Below are 15,563 nucleotides of genomic sequence, written 5' to 3' on the forward strand. Positions count from 1 at the left end.
TAAAACTATTAATAATTTTGTTTTATTATTGTTATATGACAATAAGATTATAATACATGAATCCATATTGATATAAATACATTATTGAATAAATGGTAGGAAAGGGACTAGTCTCCACAGAAAAATTACAACTAACATGTGGATATTTCCCCTCCAGGAGGAAGACCCTTGCCTCCTCCACACCCTCAAGTGTGGGCTTGATTTAGCAACTCAATTTCAAAGAATAGTGTTGGAAAAGGGAAATTAATTCTATTTCTATCTTAAAACTTAAAAAGTGAGCCACACATGGTAGTACATGCCTTTAATCCCAGCACTCAGGAGGCAGAGGCAGGCAGATCTCTGTGAGTTCAAAGCCAGCCTGGTCTACATAGTGAGTTCCAGGCCTGCTGGGGCTACAGGGAGACCCTGTCTTAAACCCCCCCCCCAAAAAAAACTTAAAAAGTGAAAGAAGAACTAATTCATTAGAACATATATGTACATATAATAAATGCCATATCTATATCTATTCATGTGTTAATGGTCTATTTTTTTGAGACAGGGTCTCATTGTAACCCCCGCTGGCCTGGAGCTCACTATGTAGACCAGGCTAGCCTTGATCTTACAGAGATCCACTTGCCTCTGTGCTGGGATTAAAGGCATGGGCCACTGTGCCATGCATGTATGGATAATCTCTTGATGAGAAAATTTTTGTTTATATTTTCTGAACTTTAAAAATTGAAAAATTGAAGACAGTACATCATTCCTATCCACTTTGTGCCTCTTGTTGTTACAATTAAAGTACCAATATTAATACATTTTTATTAACCATACTTTATTCATGTTTCTTTAGCTTTCATGTATTGTCACTTTACTGCTCTAGGACCCCATCCAGAATATCACATGACATGTGGCTCCTCTTGTCTAAGACAGTTTCTTAGACATTCCTTGGTTTTAATGGCCTTACACATTTTGAGGAGTGTTGGTCAAGTACATTAGCTGTTTTTATCACATCACAGCTAAGATATACACCGTCAATACGGTGTATCCCTGTTGGTGTTGACAGTGACCGATCACTAGCTGAAGCAGTGTTTTGTCAGTGTCTCCACTTTCGGACTGGACTCTGGAAAGAAGTCTCCACACATGGTTTATATTAAGAAATGGAGCGTCCTGCTCCTGCCTTCTTTATGAGAGAACATCATAAATTATCTGGAATTCTTCTGTACTAGATATTTGCTTCCGACAATGAAAAAACTTGTAATGAAGTCTAATTAATTTATCAAAACATTGCCTACTTCATGGGGTTATTTTTGCTTGCATCATCTGAGACTTCTGGAATAAGGATACATTGCTTCACCACAATGAGAAACCAAGTTTTTTAAACTTGTGAAAAGAATCTGTAACTTTTAAAGATGTAGAGGTTTTCCTGTGTCTTTTGATGTTTCTTACATCTCTGGGAGTTTATTACATTTTATTTATTTAATTTGGAGAATGGCATGTGCTGTGGAGCACATGTAGAGGTTAAAGGACAACTTTCAGGAGTCTGTTCTCTACTTCTATCATGTGGGTTCTAGGAAACAAACTCAGGTCATCAGGCTTGGAAGCAAGAGCCTTTACCCAGTGCACCATTTTGCCAGTCCTGGAGTTTTATTTATAATTAGTTTTGATGCAGGGAAGCCCTGCTGGTTTGCCAGTATCTTCACAAAAAAAAGACAAAATAACAAATCAAAACTTTTCAACTCAAAATTTGGAAAACAGAAATGTTTAAAGATGGATAGGCGATTACAAAAACCATAGTGTGCTCCAAAATTACCACATGTGAAGAATCAGTGACAAATTTTTGAAGATTAATACTATTTGTTCAGATGGAAAGGTTAGATTAAAGTCAAGTCCAGGAAGAAGACAGATTTTAGAGTTGGGCTCTTTTTCATATGCTTTTTCTACCACGTAGCCAAGTCAGAAAACATATTAGTCCACTGTAAACATGATTCTGAGTAGAAATACAATCTGATATAGATATGATCAAGAATTAATGACAGCCAGTCCTGGTGGTACAGCTCTGTAATCCCAGCTACTTAGGAGGCTGAGGCAGGAGGATTATAATTCAAGGCCTGCCTGGGCTACAGACTTGAATTCAAAGTTGTCATGGGCAGCTTAACAAGGCCTTGTCTCAAAATAAAAAGTTTAAAAAAGGGCTGGGGAGTAGTTCAGTGGCAGAGTAGTGCCCATGTGCAAGGCTCTAGGTTCAATTCCCAGCACTTCAAAAGAAAAAAAGAAAAGGCTAGGTCTAGTGGTATAGGCCTGTAATCTCAGATACTCAGGGAGGCTGAGGCAAGATCACAGGTTCAAGGTCTGAGTGGGCTACAGATTAAATTCAAAGCCATCCTGGCCAATTCAGTGAAATCCTGCCTCAAAAATATGAAAAGGACTGGGGATGTAGCTCAGTAATAATCACCTGGTATGCATGAGGCCCTTTGTTCAAACACCTTAGAAGTGGATGCTTAACAAAACACCTACCTCATTCTTTGGGAGCACAATTTGTTGGATGAAAACTCAAGTGCAGTTGGCAGTTTGTGAACTAGTGTGCACCACACATTCTCACTACGTGAAGATTGCATGAAAGTATGCAGGTGAAAGGGGTGATGATCTCAGGCTACAACTACATGTACACAATGGATACAGAACAATTTGGAAGCATTTGAAATAGAATTCAAATTATGTTATTATTAGGCTCTTGGGTTTCCAAAAAGCTGCTTAATTTCATAATAAATATGATAAAAGATTGTATATAGTTAATCTCGATTTTATAATTCAAAGCTTTTTTTCATTTTTATTGAATTTTTTCAAATTTCATATAATATTTTGATCATATTTAGACCTTTTCCCATATCTGCACCCTTCCCTTAATATCCCCTACCTGATTTCATGTAATGAAATATCCCAAAGCTTTTTCATAAGAGATTGATTATATTATAATATAGAAACCCCATTTTTAAGTCAAAAATAAACCAAGCAATAGGTAACAGACTGTGTTAGAATCTTATTCAATACCCATTTTCCTTATATTTTCTACTCGGAGGCTCTCAACTTTAGGGCAGGAATATTCCTAACTTTTCATGTGCATAGCTGGGGGTGGTCATTTGACCTAGCTCCAACCAGTGAAATGTAAACAGAAGTCTACTTGATGAGGTTTCTAGAAATACTACTGTTTTCCAGGTAAAGAAAAATAGTTCAGCTTACCAGATTCTTTAGCCATATGCTTTATACTCTTATTCCCTTAAATATGAAATGTCTCCCCACAGACCAGTTCCCTAGTCAGTGGTACTAATTTGGAAGTCTTTGGGAGGCATGGTGTAGTTGGAGAAAGTAGATTAATGGGGATGTGACTTTGAAAGTTATACCTGATCTCCAAGCCCTTCCTCACTCTCTGTTTCCTGTCTGACATAAGGTGAATAGCCTCCTCCTTTATACACTTCCCCACCATGATGTTCTTCCTCACCTCATGCCCAAAATCAGCAGAGCCAAGAACTAGGAGCTGAACCCTCTAAGAGCATGAGCTAAAATAAGTCTTTGCTCCTTTAGGTTGCTCTTTTAGGTAATTTGGTACAGACACTCAAAAGTAGTGCATCCCTTTCTTCCTATGCAGAATACAAAATGCTTGACAGTTCAGCAGCCGTTTTGCAAACATAAGGATAAACATAGAACTAAGAAGATAGCAAACAGGAGCTGTAAGAATTCTCCTGAGTAACATCACCTACTCTGTGTTGCCTACCTGGGAAAATTTTGTTAACAAGCAAACAAAATCCAGATATTTGTTGAGCCTCCACAATAGTCTGTAACATGGAGATAAATGCAGGGCTAACTGATGCACTTCTTCAAAAGGGAAATTTGTAGGGAAAACATTTTTTGGTCCTTTTGAGACAGGGTCTCCCAGTAGCCCCAGCTAGCCTGGAACTGGCTATGTGGACCAGGTTGGCCTCGATCTCACAGAGGAGCCTGCCTCTGCCTCTTGAGTGCTGAGATCAAAGGTGTGCACCACAATGCCCAGCTGTGGAAAAAACAGTTTTTTAATAAAAGGAGAGGGGGAAATCTTCCTTCTGAATTGAAAAGCCATAAGATTTCCTGAGAAGTATAATAAAGCATTTTCTCTATTTCCTCTTTTCATTTTTTATTGTTTGGCAGTTTCATATATTTATATAATGAATAATCCCTTCTCTTCCCCCTAGAATCCTTCTTCTGAGCAAGTTCCCCTCATATTTTCATGTCTTCTTTTTGTGTGTGGCCCACTGACTTTAGATTTTCTTGCTTAATCATGGATGGGATGTTATTTACTGGAACAAGGGCAACTTAGGAGTTGCTACACCACGGAAGAAAATGCCGCCACCACCACCACGCTCAACAACTATTTGCTGCCAATATCCCTTTGGGAGGGATGTAGCATCATGAGCCCCTCCCACATTCAAAATGGTGATAGGTCCAATCTTATACAGGTTTTGTGCAGATAACCATAACTACAGTGAGTTCTTGAGTACAACATTAATACTATGTCTAGAAGACATCCTTTTGCTGTATATCTCTTCATCCTCTGGCTCTTACATTCTTTCTTCCCCTTCTTCCATGATGTTCCATGAGCCTGGATGGGGTGATATAGTTGTCCCATTTAAAGTCAAGTACCCCACCATCACTTATTCTAAGCACTTAGGCCATTTATGGGTTTTTGCATTAACCACTGCCAATGGTTAATAGCTAATGAATGCCTTCAGAATTAAGACATTTCCTTTTAATGAGTTAATCACTCCTTGAAGATACCATGACTTTTTAACACATTTACACTGGAAATCAAATTTTAATTTAAGTTTTGAAGGAAAAAATGATATTAAAACCGCATCATACACTTTTCTCTGAACTTGTTGACCACAGAACTGTTTATTCCCCAAGGCACAACCCAAGAATTTACTTGTGTCAAGATGTATTTTAGGCAATATCTCTCTAGTAAAGGAACCCTACTATCTTAATCATAAGTGAAACTACTTAATCATAGAATATAAGTTACCCTGTATCTCTAGTTCCCCTAGATTTCTTGCTCTCCACTGTGAGTGAGTACAGGTAAAAGAAAAAGGAAAAAATAGCTAGGCCTGGTGACACAGGCTTGGAATTCCAGTTACTCAGGAGACTAAGGAAGAAGACTGCCAAGTTCAAAGCCTGCCTGGACTACAGAATGAGTTCCAGGGTGACCTGGCCAACTTAGCGAATCTCTGTCTCAAGACAGAAAATAAAAAGAGAATATATCTCAATGTTAGACCATTTGCTTAGCATGTATGAGGCCCTATATTTAATCTCCAGTATCGCCAAAAAAAGTCATTTTCCTTTTTACAGAGGACAGAAGGAATACATGCCTCATTCGAAAAAGCCTGACTAAGAGCTCATGGCTGGGAAGGTCATAGGTCCTAGATGGGAATTATTACTATTTTTTGGTAAATGGCCATGTTGCCAAGCTTCCTTCTAAATACATTTATGCCCATATTTTAGTGCCACACCCAACCTTCATCAGGGACAGTTCTTACTGCAGCAGGGTTTATGACCTTGAGAGGAGATTATAAAGTTAGGCTGCTTTTGTGGTTTGTCTTTTTTTATGCACCTGCTTGCCCTCCCATTTTGCACCATGAGTTGACATGGTCCCTTGCCCGTGACATGTTCTAAAACTTCCCAGCCTCAGAAACATGAGCTAAAACAAACCTCCTTCCTTTATAAATTGTTCAGTTCTTGTATTTAATTACAGCAATAGAAAACAGACTAAGACTAAATATATATTATAAAATATATAATCCTGCTTCTAAGATTGCAACAATGCATATTATTATGTTAAGCTTCTTAATAAATTTTGTAGTAAAGAAACATACTTATAATTTTTTACCCCAAACCCTTAAAAAACATAACAGCACCTAGTAATATCCTAGAAAATGTTATTTGGGAAGCTCCATTAGAGAAATAAAGACAAAAATTTTTTTTAATCAAAACATAACTTAAATCCTCAGAGATCAAAAACAGTGGCAGCCCTCTAGAAAGTACTCTTTCCAGATTCAGAATGAGTAATAAGAAAATGTTTTATTCATTTTGGAGGTAGAGGGCTGCTGTGTAGTATAAAGGGAATGAGATTTACAATGAGTAGTAAGTCAAGTATCAATGAGAAGTCAAATAAATTGATCAGGTGCCATTATCCTGGTGTCCCTGCACATCAGTTGGTTTTTTCCCAGAGTCTTCCAAGCACATTTGTCTCTCCCTTCCCTGAGTAGACCAAAGAACATGATGAGGGTTCCAAACTGTAGTACAAAATTGACAGTGATCATCAGACAGCCCCAAGAAGCACTTCATTTTCTGTATTAGTTACTGTTCTGTTGCTGTGAGAGAAACACCATGACTAAGGGAACTTATAAAAGGAAGAGTTTATTTATCTTATAGTTCCAAAGGGGCAAGAGTCCATCAAGATGGAGAGGCATGGCAGCAGAGGTGACTGGAATAGGAGAAGCTAAGCTCTCACATCTTCAAGCAGGCACAGGAAGCAGAGTAACTGGAGATCCTGCAAGGCTTAGGAATTCTGTAAGCCTGCCCCCAGTGACCATGCTTCCTCCAGCATGATCACACCTTGTAAGACCTCCCAAAACAGCAGCACCAACTAGGGACAAAATGCTCAAATATTTGGAGCCTATGGGGGACAATCTCATTCAAACCACCACATCTTCTTTCTCTTAGAGAGCTACTATCTTCTAATACTGGCTCCAGGAAGAATCATCTGTCTTCTCTCTTTGTAACCCAAATATATTGTCTCTGGCAACCAAGCACATGAAGGTAGCTCATAAACAGACTAGCTCGTAACTTGCACTCAAGTATTTTTGTTCTTCCTTTTAGTGACAAGTCGCATCTCAGCTCACACTACAAATATCAGCTCTACAATGGATTATTCTGAAATATTGGCAAAGAGGTAGGGGCACCTAGAAATTCAAAGTGAAAGAGGAATATTAAAAGCACAAAGAAGATTTTTCATTAGAAAATTATTTGAGAATGGCCTCTTTAGTTAATGTCATTGGATAATATTTTGGCACATAATTTCAGTATTTTTAATTCTGAGTGTCTTATTCTCCCTAAATTATCTTGGTCATTTGACACTATTATTTTCTTAATTCTTTTTTAAAATATTTGTTTTTTAAAAAAAATAATAGCTATAAGTCCCTCTTTTTAAAAATTCCCTTCTTCCCTTGATGCAATGCCAGATGCCTGATCTGTTCCCTTCCAAATTCATCACTAGCACCATCCTTCAGTGGTCAGTTTTAACATTCTGGTCCTCACAAAGGTTCACTTTTGTTGTGATCTTAATTATCACTTCTATGTAACACTAGATCCAAATCTAGAATTCTGGCTGCTTATCTGGCCTCATTAAAGTTGAAAACTATTGAAAGGGGGTTCCCATCTGCAGGAGCTGTGGTATTTCTTCATTCATTACTTCATATACTCTTTGCCATAGCCCTGTCAAATGGACATTCATATCCCAATTTATGAATGAGGACATTGAAGCTTGGAGGCTTCAATTAACTTGACCTAATCATCTTGCGATTATGGGATTAAAGAATAAAAAAATGTGGAAAAAATTTAAAGTTCAGATATACCACCTCTTCACACATCCAGGTTAGTTTTACATGCAGGTCAAATAACCTGCACAGTAAGATATGAGAGATGCTAGACAGGCCTACTTCCCTTCAAAACACCTTTCTAATGCCTCCCCCAGTCCAACTATTCCTGAAGTCCTTTTGTCATTAATACCTTGGGATTCCAGTAGCATCTTAAAGTGGAAATATACCCAGGAGAAGAAATAATAAACTGAATTGCTAGCATGTAATCATTCAGAAAAATGTATCCAGCACCATTTATTAAACAAGTAGAATGATATGATGACAACTATTTTTATTCATGTAGCACTCTAGCTTTACAAAGCTTCACTATAATCTGAAGAATTACATAAAGCTAAAGATAACGATCTTCATTTCACAAATTATAAAATTGTGGCTCAGAGAATTTGAATGATTCATCCATCATGACACATTTGAGCCCCATTTTCAGAATCAAAGCTCAAATTTGGATGTTCTAATTTTCAGTTCTATACTCTTTCCTTTATATTACATTAACTCAAGGGTTTTGTAGGTAGAGACAACAGGCAAACATGCATGGAGAGTTAACTGACGATTGGAAGTAGTGTACATAATATCAAGAGATGTTAAAAGTGCCAACTGACTGATATAGACCATCATCACAGTAAAAGACATCAGGAAGATCACTGTGGGCAAGAGTCAGCAGAGAAGGTCTCAGAGAGGATGTGAGACCTAAGCCTGGCCATTGTAAAATGAATAGGAAAAGGACGGCTGGAGAAAAAAGAGAGGACATTTTAGTACCGGGGTCAGGGGCAGTGAAAGTACAAAGGTAAGAAAGTGCAAGTCTTATCTGGAAACAGAAGAGACTGATTTACCTAGAGAAATCTAGGGATGGAGCTTAGTGGTATAGTACATGCCTAGCATGCATAAGGCCTTGAGTTCAATTCTAAGCCACACACACACACACACACACACACACACACACACACACAAACAGTACCTAGGGAAGAGAGCTTTTTTACTGAGGGAGAATGGAAGATTGATAAAGCCCTCTTGAATTTCTGCCTAAAGTATTTTGACTTGTAGACAATAGAGAACCATGAAAGATTTGCAAGTAAAAGAGTAAAACTCTGAAAGTTGGGCAGATTGATCTGGCAATGTGGGTTATATAGGGTTCATTTGTGTGAAAAGAGACTGGAGGTAAGGACCAGGTAGAATCCTATGAAATTCAGTCAGGGAGAAGATGAAAAGAGCTAGTATTAGCACGGGAGCTTTGGAACTATTGAAGAAGGCCAATTGGAATGGGTAAATCAAAAAAAGCAATGTCAGAGCCTGGCACACTAGGAAGAGAGAAGAGTAGGCTATCTTGCTCATGGGAATCTTGCTCAAGAGTTTCAGAGCCTAGGTAACTTGAAAAAAGAAGATGGCATGAATAGAAATCAGCAAGATGAGTAGGGGAACTAGTTCAGGGAGTTTCAGTTTTGACACTATGGGTTAAGAAGCAACAATGTAAGATCTAAGTGAACCTATCCAGTGGGGAAGTGAAGATTTAGTCTGGCCTAGAACCAAGTTGGCATGGTAGAATGGAAGGAGTCAAGGGAACCAGTTCAAGGTCTAGTTCCTACTGTGACACTGGATTAGAAAGTCACAGACATGTCTTCTCACGGTATCTGTTTTCTTATTTGGAAAATGAAAAGGAACTCAGGCTCTCTGAGGTAGACTCAAGGACTAACAGTCAGCTGAATTGTGTTCACTTGCAATTTGCTCTCTCCAAGAGGAAATCAACACTCTGATAGGGGAAGAAGATTAAATAACCCGCACATCGCAAGTCCCAAGATGGAACCATGACAGCAAAGGAAACAGAGAGGAAATAATCAAGGAAAAGCAAGAGGAAAGAGATTCTAAATCTAGGGAATAAAATAAGGAAATAAGATGTTATAATAGATGGGTTAAACATGTCAAAATAACAAAAGACTAACACATATTAAATAAATATCATATTTAGACCTAAGAATACCACCAAGATAGTAGTCAGAGAAGGATGCAAATAGGAAACATAAGAGAAAGTGTTCACTCCCATAAGTGAGCAAAGAAATTAAATTAACAAGTTAAATTTTTAACAGCCAAAAAGATTTCCTATAATTTCAGATGCTAGAACTGCAAGGGAACTAAAATAGTCATACATCATTGTGACAATAAAAATTTATATGGTCATTTTTAAAATAATGATCCATAAAAATATTCATGCCCTTTGGTCTGGTAATCTTGCTCATGGGAACTTGTCCTAGAGATAGAATTGCAAAGAAGAGAAAGTCACACACACTAAGGAATTAAAAGCACAGAAAAACCGAGCTACCTAAATGTTCAGTAATAAGGGAGTAGTCAAATAAAATATGATTTGATGGAAGTAATTGCATGTGGCTGTAGAAATAATAAATATGAAAGACTGCATCAATGTGAAGAATGTTTACAGTAAAAATTGATTTTGTTTGTTTGTTTTCAGACAGGGTCTCACTATGTGGCCCAGGCTAGCTTTGAACTTATGATCCTCCTGCCTCTACCTCCAAACTACTTGGATTACAGGCATGCGCCACTACTCCATAAAAAGTTTTTAAAACAGACTTTTAAAAGATATATACATTATGGTTATACTTCTAATATATATGTATGTATGTATATATGAACGTGGCATTGAGCATGGAAAACTGGTACATGTGTTTGAAAGTCTAACTGACTATTTCCCTTCATATTTCCTTTGGGATCTGCCTCCAGTGAGATTTTTTTAAATGTTTTCTTTATTTAAAAAAAAATTATAAGCCAGGCATGGTGGCGCACGCCTTTAATCCCAGCACTCGGGAGGCAGAGGCTGGCGGATCTCTGTGAGTTCAAGGCCCGCCTGGTCTACATAGTGAGTTCCAGGACAGCTGGGGCTACAGGGAGATCCTGTCTCAAAAAGACAAAAAAAAAATTATAGAGGACATGAAATAGAGTCAACTGATGTAGAGAGATCAAAGAGGAAAAAAGTAAAGAAAATAAACTTAAAGGTTTTGCTGAAGAGGTAATTTGTGTTCTAAGTGCAGGAGAATGGAAGGAAACTAGATTCAGAGAGTTAAGGAGTGCTTTGTGAGTAAATGGGGTTTATAAAATTCTTCCTGGAAATCTAGTAGTGAAATGAGTGTAGATGAACATAATAGTAGACAGCAGCCAGGTAGGTGAAGGTGTGAGTAGTAATGCTTTGGTTTTGTTGTTTTTCAGATAGTATGAAATCAGTGATGGAAGTAACTGACAGGAATGAAGGAGAGATAGATAAGTGACTAAGAAAGAAGAGTCCCTCATCCAAGGACCATGGGGAAAAGGTGAGAAAGACAGAGCAGATATGGAAGCAGAGTTGTAAATGAAGAAAATAGAAGTTGAGGTGTTAGGTCTTCAGTTTTGCAAGAGGTCAGGAAATTCTGAGGATTCACAAAGGTAGAATGGGGTTCGGGGCCTCTGGACGGTGGAAAGCACAAGAAAGAGGCTACTGAACATTCACTAGAAATGTGGTTGGCAAAGAAGAATGACGTTTTAGGTGAAGCTCCAGGGCATGAAGTTTCAGGTCAAGTCAGCGTTCAGTCCCAGGAGGGAAAAGATTGGCTCAAGTCGAAGTCAAGGCATTGAACTGAAGCTAGAGTGCAAGAGAAGGCAGAGCTAAAGAAGCAGATGGCGAAGTCTGGGCAGTTCATCTAAACAAGCAGCTAGGATTTATGGGCTGACAAATGGAGGAGGCTGAGTGAGTTGTAATGAAGAGAGCAATTTCACTGAGTGAGGCTGCTTGGTAAGAGATGTGATGAGCAAGGAGTCTGTGGCCAAAGGAATCAGAGAGAGGGTACAGTCTAGGCCATGGTCATAAGACTGGGAGCCTATTAAGAATAGAGGCCAGTTCATTTACTCCTAATGGAAGAACTCCTGATCACTGAAGGAGTAAGAGAAAGCCCTTTAAAGAATGGAAAGGAGCCAGATGGACATTGAAGTTGTTTCATTCTGTACCTCTCTCCCCCTACTCTCTAGAAAGCGAGACCCCTAGAAGCCAGTAAGAATTGGTATCACTAGTTGATTAGAAGGTCAGCAAAGGCTAGGGTATGACTCAGAAAACCAATAGGCTATAAGGTGATTTTAGAGGAAGAAGGCCTGAAAATGTGATTGTCCTTTCCATGAATGCCTGCTCAGAAGTTCTTACTTCCCAAGGCTCAGGGTTTAGCTTCCCTGTTCCATACCCCCACCAGCTCCTCCAAGCCCCTACGTGCTGAGACAGCACTGGGAAAGGGGAGGAGTGAACAGGTCGGAAACTGAGACGAACTGTCCTAGTCCCAGTGTCCCACCCTGGCCTTGAAATCCTACAGGCTGATTCAAAAATAGCAGATGAGAAGTTGATCATTTATCTAGCCAGAGCTGAGGAAAGGGGAGAGATCTGTGAAGAGCTGATTCTGGAAAGCTATTCCTGCCACTACCCTATCCTTTGTACAAACCTGCTCTGTCCATTTGTACTGGAACTTCGAGCCATGATTTCAAGAGTTCCTCCTTCACTCCCAGTCAGAGCTGTCCACTCTTCCTTTCATTAAACACCAGGGAGCTATTAAATGTATTCTTAGCAATCATAGAGGAGGTCTAGTCTCCTTCCTGTTCCAAAGGCTGCTGTCAGCCTAGGCCCTGCCTCCCAAGGCTCATCAGGGTCATCACCCAATGGCAGGACTCTCACTCAAGGCTGCTCAGCACTTCAATTAGCACCAGGCTTCCAGCTGCATGTGGGGCTCTGGCACGTAGGCTCACAGGCCTTGCACCCTATTTCAACATCTTGGCAAGCAAGACTATCTTGTCTTCAAGAGGGAACCAGGAAGTGGGTGTGGGTTCTACATAGGGCATCTGTGATATGTTACTGCCCCTGCTTCCTGATTCTGGGTCTTTCCACCATATACATCGAACCAATCTTGATATTGTCCCACCCTTCACCCCTCTAGATGAATTCTCTACTCTAGCTGAAGAAATGTATGCTGTGGGAGGACCTGGAGGAACCAGAATGGGCAAAGAGCACGGAGGAAGCCCTGCAGGCTCTGGAAACAGAATCAGCTCAGTGGCCCCAGGAAGGGACAGAAGCAGAGAAAGAAGTAGAGACAGAGAAGTAACTGCTTCAACCTTCTGCTTTTAAAAAGGAGAGGGCAGCTGATGCACTTACCAGGTGTCACTAACAGACTCCCTCCCCTCTGTCCTGAACTTAGCCCCTCTCCTTTCACATCCAGTGTGCAGACTTACAGTCTGTCTCCCCTACAGGCAAAGTAGCTGCTGTCCCGGTGAGTGACTGCCCACTTGCTGCTGCTTTCCTCACGTATGGTCACCAGCGCCAGGGAGGAAGCAGCTGAGTGGGGCTGAGGCCCACCACCACCACTGCAGAGCCGCTGGAGCTGGCAGCGGTACTTGTCCCCTGTGAGCAAATAGAGCACTGGATCCAGACAGCTATTGGCACTGGCCAGGGGCCGAGTTACTTTGTAGACCACGTTGACAATGTTAAGCACCTGGCAGTCAGCTTTTAATAGCCTGGCCAGGTAATAAATTGTGCGGGTGATGTGAAAAGGCACAAAGCAGATAGCAAAGACAGTCAACACCACAATGATGGTGCGGAGAGAACGTAGCCTAGAAGATGAATGTCCAGCTCCCGGCAACGGTCGGTACAGTCGCCGGGCCATGAGCCCATAGCAGACCAGAGTGACCAGGCAGGGCAAGCCAAAGAGCAGCCCCATGACTGCCGAACTGAAGTGCACGTAGTGGTCAAACTCCTCAGGCCTAGTAGTATCGTGGCACAGGATGGTGGATCCCTTGGTGCTGGTTGTGACAAAGAACAGGTTGGGCAGGAGGCAGCCGGCTACCACCAACCAAACAGCGAGACAGAGAAGGCCTGCACAGCGAGGGCGGCCCCAGCGTAGTGCCCGAAGTGGGTGGCAGATGCCCAGGTAGCGGTGAACACTGATGCAGGTGAGGAAAAGGACACTGCAATAGAGGTTCCAATAGAAGAGAAAGCGGACGAACTTACAGAACCCAGTGCCAAAGGGCCAGTGGTTGTGGGCTGCGTAGTAGTAGACGAGGGTGGGCAGTGACAGCACGTACAAGGTGTCTGACAACGCCAAGTGGAACATGTAGGTGGTGGTTGCATCCCAGGGTCGAAGGCGGAAGAGGAACAGCCAGAGGGTCAGGGCATTGAGGCCCAGGCCTAGCACAAAGACAACTGCATAGCTCACAGGCAGCAGGATGAACTTGAAGTCCTCGTCAAACTGGCAGTTAAGCTCCACCTCACCATCTCCAGAACTTGGGCTGGAGCCTAGTGATGTGAATAACAAGGATTCCACACTGGTCATTGCCCCCTAGTGGTAGAAAGGGCAGAAGTGAGTGGCTGGATTTCCCTAGTTTTCAAGTCTTGACCTAGGACAAAAAAGAGAACAGGGAAAGCAATGATTAAGCACCAAGGAGAGCAATGATTAAGCACCAGGGAGAGCTGGAAGGAGCACATCCAAATGCAACTCAGGCCAGCCCACCCCCTACCCCAGGTCCCTTGGGCCAGCAGAAGGCATGGTGGGCAACAGGCAGTGCCCGGGCTCAGGAGAGCAGTCAGTGGTTTTGAGCTGCTCTGCAGCTTCCTCTGACCTGCAGAGCCTAGCTAGCTGAAGAGGGTGGAGGCTAACCAGCATGATCTAAAGTGGGGAAATGCCCAGGCCCAAATTGTTATTAATTCACTGTCACAGCTCTGTCCTGGTGACGAGGGCCTCACTCCCCACAGTGCCTTAATCTCTCCTCTTTCCCTGACCCTAAGCCTCTGTATTCTATTTGCCCCTATAACCTTGCCCCCTCCTACTTCCAGTCCAGGAGCACCATCGCCACCCTTGCCCAGGAACCTTGGCACATCTCCTACCTGGTGCCCTTGCAGATGAGCCCAGCTGACTCTGTCACCCTTCCTCTTGGCAGCCAGAGGGCCTATTCGAGGGGGTGGTGCTCAGGGTGGAGCCTGTCCCTCCTCCCGTCCCATCCCAAGAGACTGGCAGAGCTAGAAAAACCCTTGGATGTTATCTAGTCCAGCCTACTCAGCATACAGATTGGGAAACTGGGGCCCAGTGAGATTACTGTTTAACAGCTTCAAAATGATTGTGTACACAAGGAAACATCCAAGTTTATAAAGAGCCAGATCAACTAAATTAGAGGAAGATCATATGAGTCTGTGGAAGTAGAAACATGGGAAATGAATTTTTAACATGCACAACTGCAAATCAATACACTGAAAGATTTTAGAAAATCTAAACCACTGATATACAGCTTAACTCTGTATGCATTTAATTAGAGCAAATGTTTACCTAATCCTTATTATGTGCTGGGCACTGTTCAAAGGACTTTATACCTATTAATGACTCCACAATCTCTTTATCAAATAGGTTCTATTACTGACCCTACTTTGATGATGAGAAGATTCGGGCACAGATACCTTTATTTGCTAATTAGTGGTAAGATCAAGATTTGAACTCAGGCAAGCCTGCCATGGACCATACTCTGACATCCATACTTAATGGCATGATAACTTGTTCCTCTAAGCTACTGACTTAGATCTGGGAAAGGATCAGCAAACATTTCCTGAGAGCCTTCAGTTCTAGGCCCTAAGAGTTCACTAGGAGAGAACAAAAGAAATTAAAACCTCCTAACTTAATAGGACTTACATACTATTGTGGGTGAAATATATAATGTGATCATTATTATAAAGAAAAATTAATAAGCGAAGGGAGGTATGGAAGAGGAATTTGCTATTTTGAATATTGGGGTTACTTGAATAAAGACCAGATGTTATGAGGGAAGGGAAACAGAATTTGAGGACAGAGCATTTGTGGACCAGATCATAAAGGCCTTTGCAAGCCAGTGTAAGGATTCTTTAACTTTACA

General features: G+C 41.1%; 1 protein-coding gene across 1 annotated transcript; it reads right to left on the reverse strand.

The window, feature by feature from the left end:
• Positions 1-12,710: 12,710 nt before the first annotated feature.
• On the reverse strand, positions 12,711-14,590 carry P2ry4 (pyrimidinergic receptor P2Y4). The gene is made up of 2 exons (XM_008844386.2): positions 14,551-14,590; positions 12,711-14,063 (listed from the first exon to the last, which is right to left on the reverse strand). The coding sequence occupies exon 2, from the start codon at positions 13,997-13,999 to the stop codon at positions 12,899-12,901; it is 1,101 nt and encodes a 366-aa protein (XP_008842608.1). The 5' UTR covers positions 14,000-14,063; positions 14,551-14,590; the 3' UTR covers positions 12,711-12,898.
• Positions 14,591-15,563: the final 973 nt, after the last annotated feature.

The sequence above is a fragment of the Nannospalax galili genome, unplaced genomic scaffold (assembly GCF_000622305.1).
Source record: "Nannospalax galili isolate Female #2095 unplaced genomic scaffold, S.galili_v1.0 scaffold280, whole genome shotgun sequence".
NCBI lineage: Eukaryota > Metazoa > Chordata > Mammalia > Rodentia > Spalacidae > Nannospalax > Nannospalax galili.

Coding starts and splice junctions, on each gene's coding strand:
- P2ry4 (XM_008844386.2), bottom strand. CDS start 13,999: ATGACCAGTGTGGAATCCTTGTTATTCACATCACTAGGCTCCAGCCCA.